The sequence below is a fragment of the Heloderma suspectum genome, chromosome 5, assembly GCF_057233095.1.
Source record: "Heloderma suspectum isolate Gila_16-S chromosome 5, 16-S_ref, whole genome shotgun sequence".
NCBI lineage: Eukaryota > Metazoa > Chordata > Lepidosauria > Squamata > Helodermatidae > Heloderma > Heloderma suspectum.
Genome location: NC_139462.1, coordinates 224,166,356 through 224,193,174, shown reverse-complemented (window position 1 = coordinate 224,193,174; position 26,819 = coordinate 224,166,356). Strand labels below are relative to the sequence as shown.

Sequence of the window (26,819 nt, the reverse complement as noted above, 5' to 3'; positions counted from 1 at the left end):
TTGGGGGAATGCTGTTAACATAAGCAAGAAATTAATTGGGAAGTTATTTTTATATACATTGTTCACTAGCTTTATGGGGGTTTGTTTTATTTGCAGCTAAAGGAGTATCACAGTGTGCTTCAGATTGTGTTAGAGGATATCCCAGAGCTACCTTCGTAAGTGATATATGACGGGCATATAAAAATGTATTTAAATTTTGCCACTTTTATTGGCATTCTTGTGTTGGTCGTAGAGAAGGTTTGTCCAGAGGGCAGGTTCCCATAGCTGATTTAGTGCCGTAGGGCTGTGCTTTGTGTGTGTACATATGCATGTGCTGTACCTGTCTTTTCCCTCCCCCCGCTCCAGTTGTGCTAAGAGCAGATTTGGGGGGGGGGATTTTAGTTAACTTCCTCTACGAGCGCAACTTCCCAATTAAATTAGCAGCCCCATGCAGCTTCTTTGAAGTGAAATAAACCCCAACATCCATGGGATATTCTGAGCATCTCTGCACCAACCTAAAATCCCACATTTAAAACGGGGCTTTCTGCTTCCATTTTAAATGCAGGATCATGACAGACTCCCTTTACATGCGCTTCCTTTCCCCACTCCTTTCCCCCTTATCTGAGTCTTCCATATGTTTCATTATACAGCTGCTAGATGGCGCTGTGGTCTAGCTCCTCTTATTGCAGATTTCCCTCTTTTCACGGAGGGAACTCAAACAGAACACAAGTGCTGTAATTTGATAGCTCATTATCTCTGATCTTTTAAAAAACGGAATAAAGGTCATTTAGTGTGGGAGACGCCCTGGAGGTTGACGACGTCATCTAAATGACCTGCAAACTTCCGTGAGTAACCAACCTCAATAGCAGGATAAAAGCTCCTTGTGGAGAAGCCTTCTGTTCACAAATATTCACATCTAGTTTGACTGTTAAAAATGCTTAATTTTGGCTGGGTTGTGCTGTAAGTGCCAAGTGCTGGTCAGTCATCACAGGGCCTTTTCACTCATTGGACCAGATGGTGGAAGATGGGCGAGGGCTTACTTTTTGCAGCCCAGGCCTGTGCATGTTTAGCTTGGAAGTCTTTCCCAGCATGTTCAATAGGGCTTACTCACAAGTAGGGGTGCAAAACAAGGCACTTTTCCTAGGAACAGCGAGACAAAGACCTGAGTGTTCTGGAGAGAGGAGAGATCCTGTTCCCTTTAGCGCATTCTGATCTCCTTCCCACCTTCCTCAGACACACTTTTATTATTACCACTTCTTATCTTCCAGAGCTGAGGTGCAGCACTAACAGAGGTTCTGGAGTTCTGCCCTGGGAAGGCTTGGCTCATTTGAAAGACAGAAGTAGGGAACAAGGGAGTAAAAGGAGGCACCCATGTCTTGCACACCCAAGAAGAGGGAAAACCAGTTTCTTGTTCCCTGTGGCAACTGGAGCATCGGTCGCCAAATCCGTTTTTTTTCCCTCTCCAGTGGTGACTGGGAGCCTGGATTTTGCATCTCTGCTCCCAAGTAATGGCCAAAGGACATCCACATGTGTTAATCCACCTATCGGTCCTGTTCACAGAAAAAGTGGAGGTAGGAACGGGCTACTCTTTACATGAAAAGCAATAAACATAGGGAGCAGAGTGAAACCCACCACTCTCCCCTTCCTTAGGTTGCTGCATTCCTCTGCTTTAAGCAATTTTTTCTTAGCTTGACTCACCTCTGGTATCAGAGCTGGGCTAGGGGGAAGTGCTTCAAGCAGCAGAATACAGCGATATAAAATGGGGAAGGGGGTAGACTTCATTCTCCTCCTTCAGCGTACTCCTTTTCATGTAAAGCGTAGCGCCTGCCCACCATTTTATATATGAATGTGACAAATACATGAATAGCTGCCCTGTCATATCTGATCTGACGCTGAGCGTAGAGTTTCATTCCGACGAAGCAATAGGATAGAATATTTCCTATGTGTTTTTCCTCTTTATCTCTGTAAACCAGGGGTGTTGAACCACTTTCAACTCAAGGGCCAAACTCCGTTTTGGAGAAGGTCTCAGGGGCTGCATTCCAGTGGTGGCTGGGGCCAAAGGCAAAAGGGGGGCAGGGCCCAAAATGCCAGCATATTTTAGCTTAAAGCTCTTATTGTCAGTAACTGGGACTTAGGGGAGGCATTTCAACCTTTTAGAGGTGAGTGGCAGATGCAAAAGCCAGGAAGCCACCAAACAATTGGTGGTTAAGGGAAAGGGGCTGGCTCGCAGGAAGGAGGCATGGATATCCAGGGAACCCCAAAGGCTTGGATTGGGATCCCTGAAGGGCCAGATTTGGCATGCAGGCCTGAGGTTCTGCACCCCTGCTTTAAACATACTCGAGACTTGTTATCTCTTCTTAAAGGGCAGCTGAGAATCCAGGAGAAGCACCTGGAATATCCTTAAAGGGAATCCCCTTCCCCCTGCTGAATCCTCACCCCTGTCTTTGTCCCTGATACTATTATATCTTCTGCATAGGTCTTTCTTTCTGTCCTTGCAGTATAAAAGCTTTCACAAGTTCTTCTGCTTTGACTTTCTCTCTCTCTTTTTAAGCAGGGGGCAGGCAAACAAGGGCCAAATTACACGTTGCATTATGCGCGTAAAATGCCCACTTCTTTTTGAACACAAACAGCACCTTTGGGAACAGGCAGCAGCGGGTGGGCATGGGTTTCGGCAGGAAACTGGTGCCCAGTCCTGATCTGCTTTTTCTTCAAAATAGAAGTGGCCAGTTTCCCCACTCATTCTGAAAAAGGGTGAGTAATGTAATGCATAGTTTGGCCCTAAATAGGAGAGAAAAAAAGGGCAACACTTAAATTCCTTATCTGAAGTGGTGTCTGACACAGTTAACTGACCCATGTGGGATGAAATATTTAAGATGATGCTATTGTAAAAGTGTAACATTGAGATCTGCTGGAGGAGAATCACATGTATGATACTGTTCTATGTTAAGTATGCATAATAGGGCGATTTTAATCATGTTTCTCATGCAGTCCTCAAAAACTGGAGCAGTATGAAAATGTTGAAAGCCAACACGAGGATGTGATTGCCCTGGAAATAGATATTAAAGGACAGACGGAACCATTTCTTCTCCTTTTAGAACCATACGCCATTATCATCCCAGGAGAAAACTACATTGGTGTAAATGTTAGAAGAACATTTAAGGTACATTTACTTCTTCCTCTGCTACTAGTGCTGTTTGGGGACTGTGTGTATTCTGTCCATTTGTAGGTTTCCGAGGTATGAAATTCATTTGTTTCATCATCCTGAAGGCCAGGTTTCGAGTACTCACGCTTGGGGAGAAAACTTGATAATGGTCCAAGCTCTTCTGCTTCTTCCATCCGTCTCACGAACGTCAAAAGACTTCGAAAGAACTTGAACAATGGAAGCAGATTCAGTTATGCCACACCAGAGATTGCAATCCCACGCACGCTTACTTGGGAATGACTCCACTGAACACAGAGGGATTTAGCGCTGAATAAACTTGTGTGGGCTTGCACGTTACGGCTGTGACCCTCAACACACTCACGAGGGGAGCAAGCCCTGTTGAAAACAGCGGGACCTACCTCCAAGCAAATGTGCGTAGGATTGCATTGCGCATAAATCTATGGAGACCTTCTAAATCTGTGTAATTTCTTCTTATGGCTAGGTTTTGGTTACACTCCTTGTTACCAGATTCCTTGTGGCAATCTGGTTTCCATCTTCAAATATATGAAGGGCTGCCATGTACACGACGGAGTAAATTTGTTTTCTGCTGTTCCAGAGAATCCTTCCCCAACCTGGTGCTCTCTAGGTGTGTTGGAATGCAACTCCCATAACACCTAGCCAGCAATGCCTGAGGGCCATGCTAGCAGGGGTTGATGGGGTTTGTAGTCCAACACAACTGGAGGGCGCCTAGTTGGGGAAGCCTGCTCCAGAAGTAGGGCCCAAACCAATGGGTGCAAATTACAAGAAAGGGGATTTCGATTAAACATTAGGGAGAACTTCCCTTAACCCCATTAGGGAGACTGCCTTGGGAAGTGGTGGACTCCCCTTTGTTAGAGGTTTTAAGGCAGAGGCTGGATGGCTGCTAATCACAGATGCCACAGCAGTGGATGGCCTGCAGTGGCAGGGAATTAGACTAGATCAGGGGTGGGCAGAAGGTAGATCTCCAGATGTTTTGGACCTCAACTCCCAGAAGCCCCTGCCAGCTTAGCCAATGGACAGGAACATTGGCAGTTGAAGTCCAGAACACCGGGAGATCTATTTTCTGCCCACACCTTGACTAGATAATCTTTGAGTTCCCTTCCTTGTGAAAATATATAATTTTTTTTTGCAGGGGAGTGATGAATACACAGTTTCTAATGCAGTCTTCCCCAACCTGATGCCCTCCAGAAGTGTTGGACCACAACTCCCAGCAGGCCCCAGCCAGCCCTGTCTGCTGGCTGGGGCATCCTGGGAGTTGTGGTCCAACACATCTGGAGGGCACCAGGTTGAGGACAGCTGTTCTAATATGAGTGGCTATGTTAACTTGCCTATAGAATGGTCCAGGTATCCACAAGCAAAGGGTGCATCTCCATTTTCTGCTCCTGAAGAGCTTCGGGAAAGATCTTTTTGTACAGCTGAGGGAGTGGGGTATAGGGGAAGCAACAAACCATCTTTGCCCCCTCTGTGAATTCACCGCTCCAGAGAACTCTTTAGCTGAAAAAATATGGAGGAGACAGGCAGTGATATACTGCGGGGTGTGTGGCAGGATTGTATCATCAGGTGTAGACAGTGAACCTTGGGAGGACCTGAACATTTGGAGAGGAGCAAAAAGAAGATTTGGATTCTTCCATGCTGTAGTAGAAGGAGTTTTGGCTGTGAATGTGGGAAACAGCAGTATAGGTGTACCTTAAAAAGAGGAGTTCTTCTGTTTTCTCTCTGTTGTGGAGGTAACCCAGTTTTCCCCTGTCTTTGCAGTACTTTTGACTGATATAATTATCAGCAAACTCAATGCTGGTTCAGCTCCCTGCAAAATTTAAGTAGGCTACTACTACCTTTTAATTTTCCCTAGTCTATGATTCTATGTTGTATATACCTACCTGAAGCACATATTTTGGGTCACTTCAGTAGTCTGGAAATGTGGACTTCTGTCATATATAGTGGTATTAATTGTCCTTCATTTTTTAATTTTCAGATGTATAATAACAGCAAATCACCAGTCACATTTTCTTGGCAGAAAATCAGCGAATGTGACATAGTTGAAGTTGAACCTTGTACTGGAAAGTTAGGTAAAGCTTTTCTGTCTGTGGCATCTGACATGCACACACGTTGCATTGACTGGGCCACCGTGATAAGAGAAAAATGGTAGCTATAATATGATGCCAGCGTGTGTTCTGAGTGATGATATTGAACTTGGGAAAATGTTTGGGCTTTAAAAAAATAATGATTTTCCTTTTTCCAGTAGAAGTAACAGATATGCCTTCTCTAGGGTCAAATGGATGCTGTGAGTTTGAGTTCGTTATTACTGGAGGGAAACCTGGGCATTCTTGTCATGACGTGCAGTGTCAAATCACTCACTCTGCAGAGCCAGTCGTATTGCATGTGGAAGCTGACTTTAAGGTGGGAACATCTAAACCTATGAAAATGCCTGAGTAAAACCATTCGATGGCCTTGTAGGCCCCTTCCAACCCTACTGTTCTATGATTCTATGTATGTAGAATGAGTGGCAGTATTCTGTTCTGCTTCGAAAAATGTTGGCAGAATGGAGAATGTATCCATTCCGCTCCACAAAAAACCCAGAATGGATTGAGGCATCGGAAATGTCCATCTTGATGAGTATGTGCAGAGAAACATAGCGTAGGGAAGCATAGCACTCTGCCCATGCTCCAAGGTCTTTGGCATGCTAAGAAGGGCCGTAACTCAATGGTAGAGCACCTGCTTTGTATGCAGAAGGTCCCAGGGTTAATCTCCAACTTCTCCGGGTGGGGCTGTCTGGAACCCTGGAGACTCCTGTCTGAAACTCTCGAGAGCCGCTGCCAGTCAGTGTAGGCAATACTGAGCTAGATGGACCAGTGTCTGACCCTGCATAAGGCAGCTTCCTGTGTACAGGAGGGCAGCGATATTGCAACCCCTTAGTTCCTGAAGGCCTCATAGCAATCACTGAGAGGCCTAGAGTGGTCTGGCAGAGAGATTTTGGGAGGGGGCCCATGATCTGTTTCTTTGTCAGGTCCAGGATCCACTGTGATGCATTGTTTTTTCCCCAGTCGTATTTATTTCTTTAGGTCCTTATATCCCACTTTTCAAAGCAAAAACCCTTTACCAAGCAGCTTACAATATTAAACTGGTAGCCTTGCTATCCTTTTAACTAGGGATCGCTGGGAATTTGCTGCATGCATATTGAATACTCTAAGACTGAGGAATGGCCCCTCTCCTAGTGCTTGATGCATTTCAGTTGGCCTGGCTGCCCTCTTGAAGAATTCCAGAGCCTCTGTGCCAGTATTTCACATGGCGTTGTGTTGGAAGTAAATGTGAGCATGCAAAATCTTAGCTCTTGAGTGCCTTCAAGTGGGCACTTTATGGTAACAATTGGCCAGTTTCTTTTATTCACTTCTCCTAGGGGCCTGTTCTTTCCATCGATGTGCCATCACTTGATTTGGGCCTGATCAAACTGGGACAAAAAGTGCTGTGCACTTTTGAGATCGAAAACCTAAGTCAGCTGCCGGGAAGATGGAAAATGCAGGAAAGCCCTGCTTGCATTGCTGAAAGGGGTGAAGAGGTATGTTGCTCTAAGGTCCTCTTCATCTTAGTTTCTCAAACCCAACCATCTGTTTGACCAGCCAATCGGGTTGCTTGCCAGGTTACAGCCTGGAGGTTCCCCTTGCAGTCCCTTCTCCAAAGACACTCAGTCTATGGCTGAGCAGGGAGTTGAATGGGGGACTCTTGAGGCCAGAACTCTGTTCAGTGAAGTACACTGGCTCTCAGTTTTCTCCTTTCAGGCCTCTCCATTCACAGTTCGGCCTCCTAGTGGAGAATTGTATCCTCTTGGCAAATGCAGCGTCTCGGTTTTGTTTACGTCATATATATGTCAACGACTCCAGACTGTGTTAGAGATGGAAGTGGAAAATGGAGTTGGAAGGTGAGGACACGAAATGGAATAGAAACCTTTCTGGTAATGATGCTTTGATACTGATTGCTTGTATGCTTTGTTGACTCTTGAGACTGCCTGGAGAACATAGGGAAGTAGGCGACTTTTAAAACACTGTAAATTATCTCTCGCTCTGGCCAAGCATGCTCACACTGGCCCTGTTATTAGCAAATTGACATGCTACTGGAAACACTAAGCATAGGAACTACAGCTATTTAGGCTGTAACTTACTATGATTTTGTGGGGTGATGCCCCTGCCGTGATTGGCTGAGCTGCTGTGAGGTCATGAAATATTCAGAAACATGCTAACTGCTGAGGGAATTAAAATATCAACTGTAGATGTCTGCAAAAAGCCTGACTTCTATCGGAGAAGGAGCAGTTGGCTAGTTGGGGCAGAAGGATCTATGTGCAAAGGATGAGGACTGGGAAGGGGTCCCCAGGTGGAAGGGAATCAAAGGGACAGGAAACTCAGAGGCCAGGTGGCTGAAAAGGAGAGCAGGCTAGGTAGTGAATTGATAAGCACAAAAGTGAGGGAGGGGTAGATAAAGGAAAAGAAGGGCAGAGGAAACAGATAATTGATGAAAGAAGGGTAGAGATGCACAAGCATTCTGTCATTTGGACCAAAGGGGACAAGCCTTTGCAAAACATTCAAAAGCCTTCGTAAGCATTGAAATCTGTTAATTGCTGTAAGCCACTCTGGGAGTCTTTTGACCAAAGAGTGGGATATAAATGCTTTGAATAAATAAACAATAAATCCAACCATCTCAAAGACTCAAGCTTTCTGTGCGTGTTCGATCCACAAAAGCTCAAAGGTTGCTCACAGTGCACCCTCCATCACCATCTCCCCCTGCCCCTGCCCCAAGGACTGAGTTGTTTTCCTTGGGGCAGGGCAGGGGGAGGTGTCAGGCCCCAAAGGAACAATGTCTGCTGGGAATGGGGACAGGGCTACCAGTTGGAAACTGGGCCTCAGAGGCCTTTTTCCCTGGTGGAAATAATGCACATCACATCAGTTTCCTGCCAGGGATTCTGGGACTGGTAGTCCTACACATATCCCTGGTGGGAGAAGACACTCTACCTGAGCTTATGGAGTGTCCTATGCTGCCTTCCTCCTTCCTGTGCTCCTAGGTAAGTTCCTGGGGATAGGGGAAGGGGGAGGTGGCAGTAGTGGTGTGCACAGAGCCCTGCTGAGTTCAGTCCATCTTGAGCATTCAAACCAGGGTGCTGCTTTTCTGGGAGCTTCTATTTGAATGCTGGTGATGCCCTGAAAGGAGGGGTGAATGAGAGAGGTAGCTGTAGCAACATTGGGCTCCACGATAGAAAAGGTCATCTGCTGTTGGTGGGGAGGGTGGCAGGAGTGTTGGGGAGGGTGGCCGAGGATTCGGAGGGCTGATGGAAGTAGACCGGAGTTGTCAGTTGGCTGAAAGGCAGGGATCTGAGGGAAGCAGTGGAGATGTGGAGTTGATGCCAAGAGGGGTCTGAGGGAAGTGGGCTGATGCCAAGTCTCCTGCGGGGCTGACCGACAGGAATGGCTGCGTGCTCTCAGCAGGGCTGTTGCACATGTTATTCCAGGCAAGGTTCTTCCATCGTTGCAGTCTTGCGATCTGGCAAGCTTAAGGGGACAGAAATGGTGGGAGGCAGAAAGGAGGGCTGAATTTCACTTCCTGATTTGAACTAATTGTTTTAATGAATGCCCGCTTGCTATCAGTAATGATGACAGAGCACCTGTACCTCTCTACCGTCCAGTCACATTCCTGTTTTTGTGGAAGTTCAGACTCCCCACGTGTGCCTGCTCTCGAGCCATTTACATTTCGACCTCTCCGTTGGAATTGCTAGAGAAGCAACCATCCAGCTTTTTAACCAGACACTGCTCCCAACTCGCTTCAAGTGGGGGGAGGTCAGTGCTCAGTATTTTTTGTACTTGTACCTAGTCAAAGGGTTCTGTTGGTACCCGTTAATTGACTAGCTACCCTGCTTTGTCTGACAGCTCCTTGGAAGGCAGGCCTCTTCCTGTGTGCTTAGCATCTCTCCAGAAAGTGGCATTTTGGGTCCAAATGAGAAGAAGGATTTATGTGTGGTGATAATGACTAATACGAAGGTCAGTTTTTTGGAAATACTTGGTACTCAAAGTGCAGCGGACATAGTTATCGTGATCTTGTTTTCAGATTGGCTTTCCCTGCTGCACCTGTCTCTATTTGTGCTGTTGTTTATTTTAGTGATTGTTGTTTGATTAATTTTTGATGGATTCTATTGGGCTGGATGCAGACAGAGTTAGACCCATTGAAGTCATAAGTAGCTTAAATCCCATTGATTTCAGTGGGTCTACTCTAAGTATGGTTAAGTCTGGATCCAACCCATAGAGGTGTTTTTTTAAATGTGGTCAGCTGCACTGAGGGTTGGAGATGCAGTGGAAGGGCTGGATAGAAATATTTTGAATAATAAATGCATAAATAAAAATCAATCTTATTTATTTATTTATTTAATTTCTATATAGCCCAACAGCCCAAGCTCTCTGGGCAGTTCACAACTATCTTTGTGGTAAAATTGCTTCCAAATGCAGTTTTGTTTTTGTATGGATGGTTTTTTCCCCCTTGGAAAACTGCCCTCTCCATTTCTTCTTTTGGGGACCTCATCATATTCCAATATATAACAACAGTGGGAGAGAGCTGTGGCACTCATGTCCTGCTTGTGGCCTTCCCATAGGCATCTGCTTGGCCATTATGGGAAACAGGACACTAGGCTAGATAGGCCTTTAGTGTGTTCCATCACAGCTCTTCTTATGTTCTTATCCCCCCTACCCGCACCAGTGTAGTGCAGCATCACAATTTGGTCCTGATGAATTAACACACATCCTGCTGATGCCATTTTTTTCCCCTTTGTATTCTTACAAAGAGACCTATCTAATTCTTTTTTTCTGTTAGGACAAGCTGAGTGACCTTGCTCTGTGTTGTAGCATTGAAGATATGTTGGATCCACTCTTTCTGGCTATTTCTGGTGAAGTAAAGGGGCTGCATATCACATACTCTATACCCTTTGACAGGTAAAGGAAGGTAATCTTTCATCATTACCAGAGCTTGCATCAAGCTCAGCCAAAATGACACTCATTTGGGATCATATTGGCTAGAATATAGAGAGGCCTCTCACTTACCCACTAAGATTGTATGGAAACCCATTTTTTCTCTGCCTGTTTCTGTTTGTTTTTGTGTTTGGTTCCCTTTTTCAGCAATCTGCCTGAGAAACATCTCTCTGGTGAAGCAGGAAGATCATTTCTCATCTGTTGTTGTTTCTCTCCAGTGATGAGGAGGAAAAATCAGAGCGTTCTCAAGACCTAAAACTAGACTTTGGCTCTGAAGTGCCATTGAAGAGTGTGATAAAACGTCAGCTAATAATTACCAACCATTCTGAATTAGCTACTCTGTTCACAATAGAGGTTGACTGTTTCAGCTGCCCACCACCCTCACATGAACAGGGTTCAGATGCGTAAGTCTTGTTTCTTCCATTTCGCCTAATCAGAGGTAGGAACAAACAGTGGCTGGGTTTGCACAACACACCAACGCATCATGGGTTGTTATGTGAAACAACCTATGGTGGGTTAGTGTGTTGACCGAATCCAGATGGCTCTGCACCCTGATAACCCATGGGGTGTTGTAGGGGTTGTTTTACCCATGATGGGCTGGCATGTCATCCAAACCCAAATGTGCCAACCCATCATGGGTAAAGGGCATGAGGCAGCGAGCCGCTTGGCAAGAGCGACAGAAACCCTGCCACTCCTCTTGAGTGGGGCCACGCTTGCTACTTGCGACCACGGCCAAGCTGCTGACAGTGCCCCTTTCCCCTTGCTGGGAGCAGCCCCCCCGGCTCTGCCCAAACGGCACTTTGGAGGGGCTGTCATTGGCCCCCTCTGTCCCCTATCCCTGCTCCTATCGCGATCCAGTTTAAAGCATCCCTGACAGATGGCTGTCCAGGCTCTGCCTGGATATAGGGTTTCAGGGTTGGGGAGATTCATGTTATGAGGTTAAAACAAAACCATGCCCTTGCACTGTACAGACATATCTCAGGAGAAAGGAAAGGAAAAAAATATATTTTCCCTTTCTCACTCTCCAGAACCTTCCCCCACACTACAAAATCCTCAGGCTCCAGAGCCCTCTGGTGCTACACAGAACAGCAGGGGAAGGCCTTGAGTGGGGGAGGAGGTTGGGGATGATGGAAATTATAGTCCCCAAGGTGGTGCCCTATAGATGTTGTGTGGCTTGCTTAATTGAGCCATATTACCTTGTGAGGGAAGCAGCTATAACACCCATTTTAGAGATGCAGAATTAAGTCTGAGCGATAGTGTTTTGCCCAACGCTACCCAGGTGAATTGAAATTTGCAGCTGACAATGACTAAGAGGCCGATCTACAGCCATCTGTAAGCTTTAGACACCTGCTAGAATTATGCATCATGTTTGAAGAAATCCGTGCATCCTTCTGAGTTCTCACTGAGACATTTCCTTTTTCCACACTCCAGCGACACAGCATTGGAAAAAACAGGACGAATAACAAGACAGATCGCAAAGAGAAAACAATCAGGTAGACAATTCTGCTGCCATTACCTTTTTATGTGCAGGAAGTTTGTGAGGGGAAAGAAATAAGTTGGTGGGAATGAAAAGTGCAGCTGGACACAATCCAGCAAGAAGATATTTTGTGCAAGTCCTATTGAAATGAATGGGAGCTCAGTAAGAGCACTGCTGTCGAATCAGTTCTCTGCTCTGCTCCTCCAGCCTTCAGAGCAGCCATGCTCGCACATGGAAAGGGAGCAACTTTCCACGTCCACCCCTCTGTGGGAACCCTGAAGGCCTTCCAGGCACTTACTGTAGAAATAACAGCCTATAACAACATGTGGGGACATTACCAGGACAGCCTCATCTGTAAGGTAGGCGGCGTCTTCGGTTCTCTGTGACATGGTCCAGGGGCTGGAGCTTTGACCTGGACTTTGGGAAGCCTGAGGCTTCAACCTTATGACACTAAACTGAGAGTGGGCCCCATTGAACATGGTGGGACCTACTTCTGAGTAAACATGCATAGGCGTGTACATAGCGCATAGTTGGACTGTGGAGTTCACTAGCACAGGATGTGGTGATGGCCACTAACTCAGACAGATTCATTAAGGATGGGGCTATCAGTAGCTGCCAGTCATGATGGCTGTGTATTGCCTCCAGTATAGTGCCTCTGAATACCACTTGCTGGGGAACACAGGCAGAAGTGTACAGTTGTCCTGCTTTTGGGCTTCCCATAGGTTGGCCATTGTGGGAGCAGAATACTGGACTAGATAGGGCTTAGATAAGCAGGACTGTCCTTATGTTCACTGTGAGTTTTTAATGGACTATATAGTTTATACCCATGAAACCTGAATCGCATTATCTTAGGTTCTCACCAATGAATGAGGGATCCCTTGTGGTCTGTTGGGGCTTTGCTTGAATTTGCAGGGAGGAGTTGTACACTGAGTCTTGAACGCAAGGGTGTGGCAGGCAGCAAACCAGCATTGTCCCCTTTCCTGAAGGCCTACAGAATCCCTGCAGTGCAATCAATTTTCTACAATAAATAACTGATTTCATGTTTGCCAAAAAAAGAAAAGAAAAAAAGAATGCTTGTTAATCCATTTGCCTCCAGGACCACCTTATAATTTGGCAGCTGGATGCCTTGTTTGTTTAAAAATTACTTCCTTTGTACAGGTGGGAGAATCAGAGCCTATGTTGATTCCCATCGAAATGACTGTGAAAGGCTGCCCGATCTTCCTGCAGGTGACAGGACCAAACCATCCAATGCTGACTCCTGTAATCAGGTAGAACCCAGCTGCTCTTAGCAAGGCTACTGGAAACTGTAGCAGGCTTGACTGGGCCTTGCTGAACATTCGTGGGTTTATTGTATGTTGAATGTTCAGCAAGGGCCAGTCAACTTGTATAGTTTTCCTGTTGTGTCAGACATAAAATAGGAACCTAAAATGTATTATGCATAACTTGCTTGCTCATAAAATTATCACATTTGGTATATTAAATTTAAAAGTATAGTTTATTCAAACAATGATTACAAATTTTACTAACTGAGTTTAGCTTCGAAAGTTTTTAATGATAATTTTATGATCAAAGTTATTCATAATATAATTTATGTTCCTAAATCAGCCTTCCCCCAACCTGGTGCCCTCCAGATATTTTGGACTACAACACCCAGTATTCCTGACCATTAGCCATGCTGTCTGGGGCTGGTGGGAGTTGAAATCTAAATCATCTGGAGGGCGCCAGGTTGGGGAAGGCTGTCCTAAAGCAACAAAATGACTTTAGAGCTGTAAAGTGCGCTAAAAAAAAAATCCTTATTTTTCAGTTTTCCCAAAAATGTCCATTCTCCCCTCGAAAAAGAACATGTTTTTTGTCCACGGCTTCAAATTTTCCAGACATTTTACATCTCTGCTATTGCCCCACATCATCTTTTTCTGTAGGTGGATGTGACCACGGTCTCCATCCTTACACTATCACAGTGGACTGTTGCGGCTTCCTCACTCTCTCCTGCTAAAAGAGACACGATTTACCCCACAGTTCTTCTCCCTATATCCTTCCAGCAACACAGACATGCCCTAAGCAGCAGCTAAAGCTTTCTCCCATGGAGTGATGGGTTACCATTTGTAGTCGCCTTGAGTGCCGTTTTTGGCGGAAAGGCGGGATATCATCATCATCATCATCATCAACAACAACAACAACAACAACAACAACAACAACATACAGTTGCACTCCACTTGGGTATATTGGAGCTGTACAGAACCCCCAGCATCGCATCTTAGGGTGTTGCAGAGATGCACAGCCCCAGGAGAATGATCTGCGCTACCCCTGTGCATGTGAAGGGGGCGTGGCCTTTGCGACGTGCAGCTTGCAGAGAATGATGGTGCTCACGCCCAAGTGGCTTGAGCCAGAAGAACATGAAACGGCTGCCTCTGAGGTCATACCCCCATCGTGAAACGTATAGTCGTTGGTGAGGGTCTGCCTCAGAGGGCACAACCCCGGCCTGGCCACAGCCACTGGGTGCCATTAATCCCCCCTTGCTCGGGAAGGGAGGGACTTGCCTCCCCACCAGCAACGGTCCCTCCAGTGGCCGCAGTTTGTGCCCTAACAGCCTATCAGGGGCTGTCTTGGAGTCCCTTCAGGGAGCTGGGGGTGGAGCCCCTTGCAAGCAGACTGACTCTTCGGGCTCCGGCTTTAAAGTTGACCGTCGGCTCTCACCCAGCTGCTTTTCCAGCTCCCCCTTTCCCCTCAGCTGAGAGTGGCTTAATTGTGTGTCAGGTCATCCATCATTTTGGGGTGTAGGCACCCCTGCATTCCTTTCAGGCAAACATTGGGCCGATCAGCCTGGGAAGCCCTTAGGAGCCCTACACACACACACACACACACACTCACACACACACACAGAGCACAGTTCCAGACCGAGTTTAATACTGGTTTAACTGGCTTTCCCCCTAAGAATGAGCGTTCACGTCATTTTGAATTCTGTGAGAAATCCCAGGAGCCTCTGACACCACTACAGCTCTCTGGGGAGAGGGAATGATGGTTGAACCACATCTGTGGTGCAGAGACAAGCCCTTCACTTCTGCCTTGCCCAACTCCACTCCGTTGGTGAGGCTCATTTGCCTTTTTCCCAACTTCTAAAGAAAAGACCAAAAACATCAACCAGCCTTCCCCAACCTGGCGCCCTCCAGGTGTGTTAGACTACAACTCCCAGCATTCTCTAGCCACCAGGCTAGCACATCTGGAGGGCACCAGCTTGGGGAAGGCTGGCTTAGACTTGTGTCGTGTATACCCTCATGATTACTTTTTCCTTCCCAGGTTTGGGGCCCACATCTCTGGAGGGGATACAGTCTCACGCGACATCCGGCTCAACAACCCCACCCCTTTTGGTAAGTGTTTGTGCTGTGTTAGGCATGACAGTGTCATTTTTCTGGAAGGTATCTGTTAGCAAACAGTTTCAGTAAGCAGCTTTTGATCTTTTCAGTTGAGCTGCTTGCCAGGAGGACAATAAAGGAACTACAGGAGTGGAATCCCAGCAGTTTTAGAATATAGGCAGCAGCCTCATAACCAGAGTAATATGGGTAAAGGTACATTGAGCACATAAGCTGTGCCTCCCTCCCTCCTCTTCTGGCTTCTGAGATTTTTCCAAGGATTGCAATACTATCTTCACAGACTTGAGGATTAGAAACTTGCGGTGGGGATGGGGTGGGGTGATTAATGAAAGCTGAGATTCTTTGGATGCTGAGTTCTGTAGCCAGTGTCAGACCCATTGTGGTGAGATTGTACCACACGGTGTGAGATTGCAGTGAGACTGTAACACACTACTCATTAATACAAAAGGTTTTTGTCTGTAGTGTTTGCCATGTGACGGTTATTTCACTCGTGCTAATAATCACCTGATGTTGCACTCTGTGGAACAAACATGCATGCTTGGCTTTACACTTGCTTGCAGATCTTTATCAACTCTATGTTTGGTTTGCTTTTTCCCGCTTTTGAATTCAGACATTCGAATGGACTGGGAAAGTTATAACCAGGATAAGGATGATGACAAACTGGTGGATCTCTTGGTGTTCTATGGTGATCCTTTTCCAATTAAGGACCTGGACGGCAATGAGATTGAAGTTCTCTGGGAGGCTGAAACACCCCCAGATAAAATGTCTTACACCTCAGGTTCTATGTCGCTACCATCTCCCAAGGAGAACCAGGTAAATACGTAGTGCTTGATAGTTTTGAATGCTTTCTGAAGGGGGCACTGTGAAAGGTGGCAAAAGTCTTAGCTGATTCTGCAGGAGTAGTGACCAACCCTCTGGAAGTAGAGGAAAGGGCTCAGGAGGTGGAGCCACCACAGCATGGCAAGACAGGGATCATTAGCGCAGTTGCCTCGGCAGTGAAAGTGTCTTCCCCCTCCCCTACGTTCAGAGTGAGGGCAGGGCTTCCTTTGTCACGTTTCCCTCGCTTCCAATTGGCTTTGTTTGCCCTCTGTAATGTCAACATATAGCCAAATTTGATTGGCTACACAGTGATATAGTGTCATCATACTTATGACATCATCCCCGAGTAGCTGGTATCAACTTCCACATATTGGTGGTGGGCATCAAAGGGCTGGAAGGGCAACAAACCTCCTGCTCTGAAAAAAAACCCACGTGGCCGATGAGTTCCCGATTACCAGTGCTCTCTATCCTGTCTCCTCCTCCTCTTCATGATTTGACATGCTGCTGCTGCTGCAGACCAGGAAGGGACTCCTCCTGATCTGACAGCAGCTTCAATATCAGTAATTGCATATGTGCACAGAACAGGGCGAGCTCCTCCAAACTGCCCATCCCCTCCTGCCCATATAATAGGACTGCTCAGAGGACTTGTCTTTTTAAAATAAGATACAGTCTGTTCCTTGTTTGGAGATGAATCAGTACAGTTTTCAGTTAAACATCTAGGAGATGCCTACCTTTGTGCATTAAAAAAATTATGTCCCTTTTTCATGAATACAATGCCACTCTGTGTACTTTCTTCCCTCTGGATCCTGCACATCTCATGTATTTCACTCCTGCAGACTCTGTTTCCAATCTTTGAGGATGATGAAGGAATAAGCGATGATATGTCTTGGCAGCCACTCAGTCCCAAGAAAATCATCTCTGTGGTCATCCGACCTCATGAAGGTGTGCCCTCGGACTACCCCTTCTGCATAACTCCCAAGCAAATTGTAAGTTTTGATTTTTCTACTGCGGGTAGCCACTGCAAGACGAAAACCAAAGGATTAACATGGGGAAAAGACTTTATGCGTGAGAGAGGACTGAGGGCTTCTCCACAGAGGGCTTTTTTCCTGCAATTGAGATTGGTTATTCACGGAAGTTTGCAAGTCCATTACATGATGTCGTTAACCTCAAGCGCCTCTCCCGTGAACTTGTCCGTGTAAAGAGAAAGTGGCACTGAAATAGCGCCATCTAGTGGCTGTATAATGAAATATATAGAACTCACAGATAAAGGGGGAAAGCTGCAGGGCGGGGGGGGAAGAGACACACATATAAAGGCCCCATCTTAATCCCGCGAAGAATCCGGAAGCAGAAGCCCTGGTAAAATTGTGGGATAAAAAGCCTCTGTGTGGAGAAGCCCTAATACAGTGAAGGAGATCTAAGGGAGAGGCCACTGCTCTTACAATGCTACAGGAAGATTGAAAGAGAAGCTCCAGATTACTGCGAATTAGGAAGAGTTTGTGACCAACCAAGGCCAATGGAGACCATTGGCCATATATGGTATCCTACCAAGGGCTCAGTAAACCTCCTGGGCTTTTTCCTGGCAGCAAAAATGTTTTGTTGTCGTTGAGCACTTTGCAGAATCTGTGGTTGGTGGGCTGTGTCCAGCTATGGGGAAAGAGGGGGAGTTATAAATCGGATGTCTGTTGCTTTCTGTGATGAGACTTCCAAAATTCCAAGGGCTCTGCAAGACTGATGACATAAGAGGTGCATCATCCCAGAATTTTCATATGTTTTCCCCTTTCTCTGTCTCACCCCAGTGGTCCCTAATATTTTCTTTCATTTAGCCTTGCCACCTTTTCTCTGTGTCTGAGATCACTGAAGAAGGCAACTTTTACATGATTCTGCGTGATCCTATCCACCATGTATTCATTTCTTTTTAAGAAACTTCTTGCAACCCTCCTCTTCTCTTTGGCTTTCCTTTTTGTCTTTAGCGGTCCTTACATTTAGCAATAGACAAGAGTTTCTATTTTATATGGCACTTTAAAAACTGTTGCATATCTTTTAATGATTTCTTCCCTGTCTCCTTCTATATTTGTTTTTATAACTTGCTGGATGGTAAGTTACGGTAGATGATGCCACATTTATGAATGAGTAAATAAAATAGCATTAATCAGAGCCAACAGTTTGAGTGTAAAAGCCTTCAGAGTGTCAAGGTAGTTGACTTTCGGTCTGACACACCAATTGGCTTAAAAGCAACATTGCATTGGGGGGCTGCTGTTTTGGAACAATAAGATTGAGCCCCCTTGGGTGTACGGAGCTAGTGACCTCTGTGCAGTCTTTTAAATCCGATATGTTTCTACTGGTGTTAACTAACTGCTTGGTTCCAGGTCATCCCTGCAGGAGGCGCCGCTGCCATTCACATTTCCTTCACTCCACTTATGCTACCAGAGATTATTAATAAGTTTGAATGTGAAGGTTTCGCCTTGGGCTTCATGAGTCTGGACAGTGAGGTACATATAAGATAAGAACAAGTCTTGCTTGCCTCTTAACGTACTCTTTCTTTCTTCCACAAACTACAGCCTGAAAGACTTCTCTGAATGACTGGAGGACATCAGCCAGTGGTGGTCGGTCCTCTTCCAGCTGTGTCGTGGTGCATAAGACTTTGTCCAGCAGCCTTTTCTCATCCCGCTGCCCCAATTTGCACACCCAATCGCTCATGTGTATGCACATCACTGCCTCCCTTTTGCACTTTTGCCTCTTCCAACCTTTTTGGACCAGTAGGCACTGTTTGGAATTTGAGAAACTGCTGTGGGCACCACCACAAAATGGCTCCCACAGAGGATGTGGCTAGTCACATAATGGGGGCCTGGCTAGTAATTCACCCAGGAAATGGAGTATGAGCAGAGGAAGGGTCTCAGCGCCAAAGCCAATCCACATATTTGACCCCACAGAAGTACAACAACATACCTATTTAAAGTTGAAGGGGGCAAGGAGTGGAGAGCTTCATGGGAGCCAGTAGAGGTCCCCGTGGGCATCACGTTGGGGACCCCTGCCCTACACAATCATCCACACGCAGACAGAAGGTGTCTTCAGAATGGTGCTTTGCTGTAGGGTGCGTTGCCATGGCTGTGTGTGATTACCATGATTCTTTGTAAGCTCAGAAGGTGGAGTTCTGTGCACAGTTTCAACTTCCTAGGAATCTCAGCTTTCTGTTGGTTTTAAAAATGAAGTTTCTAGGCCTTAGGGTTACAAAAATAGGTTTTAAAATGCAATATCTGGTGGGCAATACCTGGTGAAAACCCAAGAGTCCAAAGGGTGGCTAAACAAGTTATACAAGATTAGGGACAGAGCTTTCGTGCCCTGCATAGCTTCTTGCCCAATTTATTCTGCAAAAGCAGAATAAATTATGCATATACTAAAACTAAAATAATGCCTTATACAAAGTACGTAAATGTACTTGATTTGCATAATTTATCCAGGTTGAAGAGTTCAGTTTTTCTTGGTGTGGAATATTTTACTGCGGATTTCACATAGCTTGGCACATCCTTCCAAATGATTTAGCCACACACTGAAGGAGAAAGCATTTCTCCTACCTTCATTCGGGATCTCTAAGTAGACTTGGGAGAGTGTTTCCTTCCTGCCTGCAAAACATAGCAATCAGGCCATCGATAAAATGAGTCACACATCAAGTTGGGAGGAGGGGTCGCAAAGTTGTGGCAAAGGAGGGATTGGCCCTCGGTTCAAATGGGGAAAAAGCGATGGGAGGGGGCAGGCCAGGGTCTTTACAAAAGCCTTTCAAAGTGTGACATACTTTATGGACAGTCCCAATCAGGCAGACCCTGAGCATGAGCCAGGTCCATTCGCTGAGCCTTCCCCAGGGCTGGCCCAGCCAGAGCGACAGACCAGGCAGCTGCCTAGGGCAGCACAATTCAAGGGGCGCTCGGCATGAAGCAGCACTCGGCATGCCAGAAGCAGCACAGGAGTCTAGTTGCTTCTTCATCCGCGTCTTCATCAGCGCTTTACACAGACTGGAATCCTCTGCAATTCTGCAGTACAGGAGGACTGGGGAGGCTCTTTCCCTCCCTAAGGCCACAAAACCGCTCGAGCCAGTCCTGGTCTTCCCAAAAGAAGCTGCCTTGGGAACCTGCCCCTCTCCATCGAACATGCTGTCGTCATGGCAGGTCCTGTCACTCCAAAGGGGATGTAACACCAGTCAAGTCAAGCTCCATCCCAGTGCTCTGAAGAAACCCAGTAGGGTGGCTCTGTGAATCTGTTGTTTGAACACCGTTGACTTTTCCTCCACCAGGATGCTCGGGAGATCCCTGAGAAAGTGACTCGTGGGGATGGCCATGCTGTGGCACCATTGAGGATCGATCTGCAGGCATTTGTCAAACCTGCTTTGTAAGTACAATATTGGAGCTGACAAAGCACAACGATAAAAGGGACCCTTTTGCCTTGGGACAGTGACGATAGTCCAGGAACAAAAGAAGGTCTCTTAATGCTTTTAAGATAATGGTGCCCCCAATCCCTCATGAAATAGCTTGGTGGTTCTAAAGCAGGGATGGGCGACCTGGTGCCCTCTTGAAGTTTTGGACTACAACTCATAAACCCCGACTAGCATGGCCAGTGGTCAGGGATGACGGGAATTGTAGTCCAAAGCATTGAGAGGGTACCAGGTTGCCTACCTCTGTCCTAGAGTATGCTTGCTTGGGTCACTTCCAAGGGTTTCTTGCTTCAGAGACTGGAAACCTGATTTGGTGCATCTATTCCCTCCAGAGGTGTTTTAGTTCACCTGAAACCCTGGCAAATCCACACAGGTGAAGGGGCCAAAGCAAGCTGGCTTCTCCTTTTTAGAGCCTTTCTACATGAGGCCTTTATTGTGCACTCGAAATTCCTCACTCATGGTAGTTTGTGAGTGCTGTACACGACGTCGTCAGTCCTCCAAGGCCTCTCCCATTATTTGCTGCTATTACAGGTTGGTGGGGGGTTTTGCTAAAAAGGGAAATCTGGTATTTCTGTAAATGGCAGCATAAAAACCTGGTGTATTTGCACAATTCTGCTATACCACAGTGCCACTTAGTGGTTGTGTAATGCAACACATAGAAAGGCAGAGAAAGAAAATCCCCAGAAAAGAACACATGTAAAGGAGCCGATCTTAATACCACAAAGAATCCGGAAGCAGAAGCCTCAGTAAAGTGGCAGGTTAAAAGCCTCATGGAGAAAAGCCCTGATTTTCCCCTACCCTTTTCATCTTTGATCGGCTTCGTTACTGTTTTATGCTGCTTGAGCTTCACCAGTTATTCTTTTATAGTTACTTGCTTCATTTTGCATTTTTCTCACAGGTTAACTGTTGAAATGGATCACGAGAATGGATTGGTGTTTAACGTGGTGGCCAGTAGTCTGATCTCAGATATGCCCCTCAAGGGTGTAAGTCTGGCCCAGTGGCTCACAATTCAGCCAAATACCACCGTACAACAAATGAATCCCACAAACGTAAAATAGCTGCTGTTAACCACTATATGGAATTGCCTTGCCTAGATGGGAGCAAGGTCGCTTCCTCCAGCATCCTATTTCTTAATTGTCCCCTGTGGTCTGTGTCCCAGCACTTTGCATCAGACTCTGGATACAGAGGTGGCTTTGTAGATGTCATGTGATGGCATCTAGAGCCTCTTCAGTAGAACAAGATACGCATCAAAGCAGGTACAGGGAGAGATTCTCCATATGGTATATAGGCCTCAGCCATTGCAGGTGAATATCTGCACCTTGGAATTGTGCCAAAAGCTAACTGGTGGTCAGTGCAGCTGCCGCAGAACAGCTTTGGAGGATGTGACTCAAAATTATGGAGTTTTCCACCCCACCAAGGTTCTCTGCGTTCTTGGTGTTCACAACTGCAGAGACAAGCCCGGAAGAACTCAAGCTGTTCTGTCAGGCATGGGTGGTTAGACTGAGGTTGTAATGGTCCTGAGCTGGGATTGCTGCTCCCTGTCCACTTGTCTATCCTTCCCCGGGCCCTTTCCCCCTGCCAGAATTCATCTGGTTCTCCTCAGCATCTGCTTCCCCCTTTCTTTCCACCATGCCAGGAACCTGGAATTTGTTACATGCAGAAATCCAGCTTGAGCTGCTGAGGCTAAAGCAGAGGTGCGGAACCTCTGGCCAGCGGGTCGATTCAAGCCTGCAGAGGTTCCCTGTCCAGACTGCAGAGGCTTGGGTTCCTTCTGTTCCCAACCCCCTCCCCCTGACCTGGAGGCTACTCTGGGGAGAAAATCCCTTCATTCTCTCCAAAAATGTTTCCCTCTTACTACTATCTGAGGCCAGGCCAGGGCAGGGCAGCACCAGCTTCTGTGTAGCTGTTTGGGCCCAAAGACATAAAATATCACTTAAATGAGGCTGCCTCGTCTCCCCCCCCCCCAATCTGTGCAACTGTTCCAGCCAAGAGCACCAACAGATGTCGGGCAGTTATGCCAGGGGCCATTCTTGGGGCCAAAACTGGCTGCTGGTACAGTACCTCCTGGGGTGATGTTGACCCACAACACCTACATTGTATTCTAAATGCTCTAATAACTTTTCAGCACTGGGCTGTTAGTTTATTAATTTGTTGTAAAATCTGTACTAAAGTTGGCTTTCAACCCTTTTAGCTGCACCCAAGCTAAGTAAGATTTAGTAACAGTCTCTGGAAGTAAAATGTACCTGTACTGGGAATGACCAAAGGGAGACAGAGTCTGTAGGCATCACAGGAAATGATATTCTCTACACTCTCTTCTTTAGGTTTTGACAGATTCAGCCACCGCCCTCAACGTGAAACTCACAAACAACACACAGACCCCTCTGTCCTTCAAGCTCATGTTAACGATGCCCTTCTCTGTGTCTGGAGTGGACCCCAAAAAGAGCCTGAAAACATCTCAGAGTGACAGGGAGGAGGAGGGGAATCACCTTCTACTCTACGCATTGGAAAATATGCTGGTAAGATCATCTTCAAGCCACACCTGGCAGGCTAGAGGCACAGCGGGCTGCCTCTCGCCTACATTACTTGAATTTACTCAGGCTGCAGTCCTATACACACCCATAGAACTCAATAGGACTTACTTCTGAGTAGACATGCATGGGATTGCACTGTAAGTCTGGATCCAACCTCTATTCATGACTACGAATCAGGGTGGTTTCTAAGGCAGTGTTCCCCAACCTGACGCTGTCCAGATGCATTGGATTAGAACACAAATCATTCCCAGCCGGCATGGCCAATGGGATAATGGGAGTTGTTGCCTGGCACATCTGGAGTGTGCCAAGTTGAAGAAAGCTGTTCTGAGGTTAGTAAAGAGTGAGGAAAGTTTTATTCGTTGGCCATGTAACAAAGGCATCATTGCTGCAGCTTGGGTCAATGTTCAGCTTGTGTTGAAGGTCATCGTTCAAAACATTAACTCCACCGCGTTCTGGAAATCGAACTGGCTGTGACACAAGACACATCCAATGGCTGCTTTGCCACTGTCCTATTATATGCTTTGAATTCACCGTGGGGTCAGTGTTGATCTTCCATCCTGTTGAGGACCATTTCACACATTTTGTATTTACTACATGTGAAACACTTTCAGGCAGGAGACAGTATGAATGGACCCTGCATGTAGGTTGCACAGGAGATGAACATGCATGTTGCTACAGACGTGGCTGGGAAGCAGCAGAAAGTGTACCCCTGTATGGATCCGCATTTAATACCTGTATGAACTTGCTGCAATAGAAAGTTGGCCTGTCTTGCTGATGTGACACTGCTTGCGTTCGACTTTAGGCCTGTAAAAATCAGCTTGATTGGAATCAAGGAGTTGTGGCTGGGCCTGCAGAAAATAGTGCTAGTTTGCCTCCAGTAAACAGAGATAATTGTTTCTCAGCTGAGGAGCTCTGTTGCTGGAAAGCGGACTCTTGTGACTCTTAAGGGGTGATTGTTTATTACATTGCTATCCTGCTTTTTCTCTGAGGAGCTCAGAGAAGGCCTCTATGGAGTTCCCAGGCTGCTGGGCTCCCATTCAAGCCCATCTACAGGGACTTAGTTTTAGCAATGAAACTGTCCAGTATTCTTTGAACTCCATTCTAAGCCTGAAGAACCTGTGATTGCCCCTCTCTGAATTAAACTAATTTTCTCTCCTACTAGTTGAAATCTGTTTGCGTCATTTCAGAAAGGGGAAGGCATGGGACCCTGTAAGTTGGCAGAATTAACACAGTAAGATACCGTGTGTGCACGCACACAATCGTCACATGGCAGGGCGTTTATGCTATTTCCTAGAAAGACTAGATTTGTGGGTGGGTGAATGTATGAGATGAAGCAGGTGTGGGTCTGTTCACTCCCGGATGGGAGACAGCTTGGAGTTCCCTCTGGGAGAAATAAATAACAATCACCATTTGAAGCAGCCCTGCATTGGTCCTGATTTTGTGCATATCCTGATAGCCACCAAAATAATGATCTCCATTTTTTAAAAAGAGGCATGTTTCCAGTCCTCATGACAATGTTGCAGTGCCAACAACAGGCTTCATTTGTTGCAGCTACATCTTTGGTCTTTCCATGATCACCAGCCTCTCTGTTGCAGCCTGAAGGGAAGCATTAAGATCACTCACTGTTTTGTCTGTAAAATGTTTCAGGCCCTTCAGGTGAATGTAATGAAGAGTTCTGTTGTAATCACATTTCCTGTGTTTCTACATCAACTTCCCTGCAAACGTGGTTGTCATTTACGTGTTTTGACCTGCTTCCCCACAGGTGAAGGTGTCATTCCACACAACCCTGGAGTTATTAACCTACCAACATCTTCCAGAAGATCAATCGCTGCCTGGGCTTCAAGTGCTCCAGCTCGAAAATGGAGACAAAATACTGGAGTTTAGGCAAGATCTAGTCATTGAATACAGTAACAAAGCAACTCAGGTATGTAGAAGGAGGGAAACCAGGAACAGTCAATACTCTTTCGATTTGGCAGCGGTCAAGTCCATGTGATTGGGGAATCTCCCACCATGGGGGTAAGTTGGATCAGCTCGGGAGTACAATCACTTCACAGCTTCCTGTATCATAAAATTATTCTCTCTGCTGTCCATGTTGCCTCCAACTGCCTGAGCCCATTTTACCATGTATTCTTTCACTTCTTTGAACTCAGTCATACTTTAAAAGGATTTTATACAGCTGAGACAGGATATGTTTACTATTACCAATGATTAGTTTTTTCAAAACTTGTTAGAAGTTCGTGGATACGAGTTTGATCTTGAAAAGGAGCGTGTGGCTGAGCAGAACGGTTTAGCTGTGGCTCTGCATGTGCCTCTCTTTGGCCAGATGTAGGGACTGCCAAACTGAACTAAACACAGGAGCATCAGTGGAATTTGGCTGTGAAGAGTGCTGATTGGCTAGCCTTTGGCACAGTTGTGAAGCTACTGCCCCCTGCTGTCCAGAAAAGCATTTTAAGTTTTAAAAAAAGTTTGGTGGATTTTTTAAAAAGTACCTAATAAACATTTAACTCAGGGGAGGGGAATGTGTGGCCCTCCAAGATGGCTCCCTGATTATGGAATGCCCTTCCCAGAGAGGCTTGTCTGGTGCCAGCATGATCGCCTTTTCGGTGCTAGGTGAAGATCCTTTTATTTTCCCAAGTGTTTTAATATCATTTTTAAGATCCTCAAGTGTTTTAACTTTGCTCTTAATGTGTTGCTGCTGGTGGTTTTATTTATTTAGCTTTTATGGTTTATAATTTTATTGCTAACCATCCAGAGGACATTGTTAATTGGGTGTTGTACAAATGATGCAAGGACATAATAAGAGATATTAGAAGGCCAAAAGCCTGCCCAAAGCAAGGAAGGGCCAAATCTTCCCTGGGTTCAGAGGCAAGTTTATGTAGCAGTGGAGACATGAAGGTGCCAGAAAGCAGCGCTTTCCCTGCAGTAAGTGCACTGGCTCCTGTACAGAGGTACATTGGTATGCATTTGCTGCTTATATTGGATCCTGCTTAGCTATTACTGCTGATGAAGCTTATGACAGTAATTCTGGAAAGGAGAGGGCGCTTACATGCAGTCCCACAGTCAATTCCTGGCATCTTAGTTCTGGTGTTAAAAGATGGCCCACTTTAATCTGCACCGGCCCTGAAGGAGGTCCGACATCCACCCCAGTCACATCCAGTCCTGCACTAGCCAGCCCTGTTCCATACGATCCACACATGGGGCAATTACCACATATGGGCTTAGCCTGGTTTGCACGGTCAGTATATGGGACCTCCTTTATCAAGGGATGCCCTGTGACTGAAGATGTGGGATTGCTAACCAGTTCTTGCCCTCACCATTTCATATCATTGCAGGTGCTGCCCGTGACGGCATACCTGACTGTCCCAGTACTCGGGCTCTCTTGCGAAACGATTGATTTTGAAACCTGCCTTGTTAATCAAACAAGGACTGAAGCTGTCCTTGTGATGAATAAGAGCGGATGCAGGAGTTACTGGACAGCCTTGCTGGGTAAGACACACTGGGAAGTCGATGCCTTCTGCTCTGTTAAGGGAGTCCCTATGCCTGAAAGTTGCATTGGGAGAAAGCATGCTTCGTTTTACAATCTGTTTCATTTACTATTTGTATATCTCTCCTTCCAACAAAAGAAAGAGAGGGAGTTTACTGTGAAACCAGGATAATTTCTACAACAGAGGCAAACAAGTGGAATGCCCTGCAGGGCATTTTCAGAGCTCAATTAACCTTTATATCCTTTTAAGGCTTGTATGGCATGTTTGGACCAATTTCTGAGTGAATTGAATAGCCTGCAAACAGCCATTGTCAGTTTCTCAATAAGGGGAATAAGTTCAGCAAAGAAGGTATAATAGAGGGTAATAGTTTTTCCTTGAAGAACGCCCATTTATACTTTTACTGAACTTAATTTCCTTTTACAGATGAAGACGAGCGACACAAAGAACCTGAAGTGTTTTCCATCTCCCCAAATAACGGCATTCTTGAAGCACACAAATGCAGAGTGCCGACCAAAGTGCCTCTGCTGGTGTGCTTCACACCAAGGTAGGAGATGAAGATAT

At 46.1% G+C, this 26,819-nt stretch overlaps 1 protein-coding gene across 2 annotated transcripts in view; it reads left to right on the top strand.

Moving 5' to 3' along the window:
- The window catches only part of DLEC1 (DLEC1 cilia and flagella associated protein), a 56,751-nt gene that overhangs the window by 27,709 nt on the left and 2,223 nt on the right, over window positions 1-26,819 (top strand). For both annotated transcript variants that reach the window (XM_084859424.1, XM_084859425.1), the window contains exons 15-37: window positions 97-155; window positions 2,968-3,139; window positions 5,133-5,226; window positions 5,427-5,557; window positions 6,555-6,713; window positions 6,934-7,073; window positions 8,826-8,976; window positions 9,067-9,177; window positions 10,001-10,119; window positions 10,374-10,559; window positions 11,587-11,648; window positions 11,840-11,991; window positions 12,791-12,900; window positions 14,927-14,997; window positions 15,611-15,813; window positions 16,656-16,805; window positions 18,186-18,308; window positions 20,105-20,199; window positions 21,141-21,225; window positions 22,564-22,758; window positions 24,536-24,697; window positions 26,106-26,259; window positions 26,682-26,802. In XM_084859424.1, coding sequence (XP_084715550.1) covers window positions 97-155; window positions 2,968-3,139; window positions 5,133-5,226; window positions 5,427-5,557; window positions 6,555-6,713; window positions 6,934-7,073; window positions 8,826-8,976; window positions 9,067-9,177; window positions 10,001-10,119; window positions 10,374-10,559; window positions 11,587-11,648; window positions 11,840-11,991; window positions 12,791-12,900; window positions 14,927-14,997; window positions 15,611-15,813; window positions 16,656-16,805; window positions 18,186-18,308; window positions 20,105-20,199; window positions 21,141-21,225; window positions 22,564-22,758; window positions 24,536-24,697; window positions 26,106-26,259; window positions 26,682-26,802 — 3,005 coding nt within the window. The remainder of the gene's footprint in view (window positions 1-96; window positions 156-2,967; window positions 3,140-5,132; window positions 5,227-5,426; window positions 5,558-6,554; window positions 6,714-6,933; window positions 7,074-8,825; window positions 8,977-9,066; window positions 9,178-10,000; window positions 10,120-10,373; window positions 10,560-11,586; window positions 11,649-11,839; window positions 11,992-12,790; window positions 12,901-14,926; window positions 14,998-15,610; window positions 15,814-16,655; window positions 16,806-18,185; window positions 18,309-20,104; window positions 20,200-21,140; window positions 21,226-22,563; window positions 22,759-24,535; window positions 24,698-26,105; window positions 26,260-26,681; window positions 26,803-26,819) is intronic.